Source organism: Fulmarus glacialis, unplaced genomic scaffold (genome assembly GCF_000690835.1).
Source record: "Fulmarus glacialis isolate BGI_N327 unplaced genomic scaffold, ASM69083v1 scaffold27613, whole genome shotgun sequence".
NCBI classification, from domain to species: domain Eukaryota; kingdom Metazoa; phylum Chordata; class Aves; order Procellariiformes; family Procellariidae; genus Fulmarus; species Fulmarus glacialis.
In genome coordinates this window covers 15547-17636 of record NW_009201391.1, presented here as the reverse complement: position 1 = coordinate 17636, position 2090 = coordinate 15547, and the positions used below count along the sequence as shown (strand labels likewise).

Here is a 2090-nt window from a genome sequence, read left to right as displayed (position 1 = left end):
GGGCAGGGCGGTGCAGCTCCGCTCCGCTTTCCTTAACCTGGCACATCTCATTCGCTCCATTAACGACCCCGAGCACCCCCTCACCCTGGAGGAGCTGAATGTCGTCGAGCAAGTGCGAGTGAAAGTGAGGTCCCCGCTGGGACGTGCTTATCGTCCCGCTTGCGCGGCGGTCGCGACCGGCTCTCCGGGGGCCGCGGCCGGCCTTGCCGGTCGGTAAATGCGCGCTGTGCTGCAGGGCAGTGCTGCCTCTGCCGTCTGATTAACTTAATTATTTTTTTCGACCGTTAAAAGAGGTTTGTTATAGCAGTCTTCTGCAGCTAAAGATAGCATTTTAAAATGCCAGTGAAGAAAACGATCAGCGACAAAGTACAGCTGCAGGATGCATTTCACATAAAATGCCTCCAGCTAGCTTGGGGTAAAGCCAGTGAGTTTTGCCCATAAGTGTTTGGTTTTCAACAGGTGAATGACGCAGAAAGCACGGTGGTGGTGGAATTCACACCCACCATTCCTCACTGCAGCATGGCGACGTTAATCGGCCTCTCCATAAAAGTAAAATTGATCAGATCTCTGCCTGAGAGATTTAAGGTGAGTTATCAGATCGCTCTGGAAAGCCAAAGAGGGGGATTGTGTTTGAAAAGAAAAAAAAAAAAGGAAAAAAAAAGCAGCTAATTAATTTACAGTGAAAAATAACTAGAGCTTTTTTCATATTATGGATGAGGGAAACAGTCCAGGAACCAGAGAGGGCAGTGGACTAAAATATTGATGCAGAATTACGGTTCTGTGACAGTCATGTCAAGGGGGGTTATGGAGGGAAGTTAACTTCAGTGCTCTGCAGCACGGGAGGAGGAGAGGTTGGTGCCTCACCCCCCTGTCTGAAGGAGGCTTAAGCAGATGGGAATGCAGAATATTCTGTGATTTTACACTTCATTTTATTCTGCTATATACAGTAACTGATATTGGCAAGAATGTCCTTTTTTTCCCTCTTTTTTGTTACTGGCTTATTTTTATTATTAAATAGTTTGAACTTGGGCTTCCAATGTTTTGTTAACTTGTCCCCTTTTTCTTTTGTGATGGCTTTCAAGCTGGATGTTCATATAACACCAGGAACACATGCCTCTGAGCATGCAGGTAAGGTTTTTAGTGCTCTGTCATGTGGTCTTCTTAATTTTTTTTAATTTTGAAAATTAGAGAGGAGAGAGACTCCTACAGAGTCTGCTCCTGCAGAGCAGCTCTTTAGTATCTGGAACTTTACATGTGTCAGCTTCTGGGGGATATTACAGAACAAGAATGTGTAATAATGACACTTAGATGCATCCTGTACCGTACTTTGAACATCTCCTCAGGCAACCTGTGCTCTCAACTAGTCATTGATTTGCCTGGGTTACGGAGGATTCAGAAAATGGGAGAGGCTAGGGGGGAAATTTCTTCTCGTGTTACACCTACACATGTGTAGCTCCCTGCTGCTGAATCATAAACAGCTTGCTGGTTTAACTTCTGATAACATGGTAGCTTTGACTTTAGACTGTAACTCTGCAGTGTACTTAGCATCTGCAGAATTACTTGTCTACCTGAGTATCATAGCAACAGTGTGATTATGTGTCTCAATGTAAAATGCTTTTAAAAAAGACACTGTGTACCAACGTTTTGACCGGTTTCTTGTGGTGTTTTTTTCTGCACAGTTAATAAACAGCTTGCTGATAAAGAACGTGTAGCAGCTGCTTTGGAAAACTCTCACTTACTGGAAGTGGTGAATCAGTGTTTGTCTGCTCGATCATAATTGCCTGATGAGGAAATCGTTGATATTCTGCTATGTTAAACTAATTTTGTATATAAGTGGTGACGCTAGTGTTACACTATACAGATATCTATGAGCAAAATAAAATCACTTCGATTTTCTTAAAGAAATGTTTCATTACTTCTAAAAAAAAAAATAGTATGTGGGAAATTAGCTTACAGGCAGCTACAAAAATATAATGAAAATGGATTTTTAAATTTTATTAGTCATTGCATAGGTAGGATTTTTCTTTAAAAAGATTTGTTTCAACATGTTTTTAACAGGTTTCTCACTATTCAAAATCAGTTAAAAGCTG

The 2090-nt window shown here is 41.8% G+C and overlaps 1 protein-coding gene across 1 annotated transcript; it reads left to right on the top strand.

Annotated features, from left to right (window-relative positions):
• Positions 1-4: 4 nt before the first annotated feature.
• FAM96B (family with sequence similarity 96, member B) lies at positions 5-1777 on the top strand (the record flags this gene model as incomplete). Its single annotated transcript, XM_009573934.1, has 4 exons — positions 5-124; positions 460-585; positions 1083-1128; positions 1680-1777. Coding segments are annotated over 4 exons (390 nt in total), but the record flags the coding sequence as incomplete, so codon positions are not given.
• Positions 1778-2090: the final 313 nt, after the last annotated feature.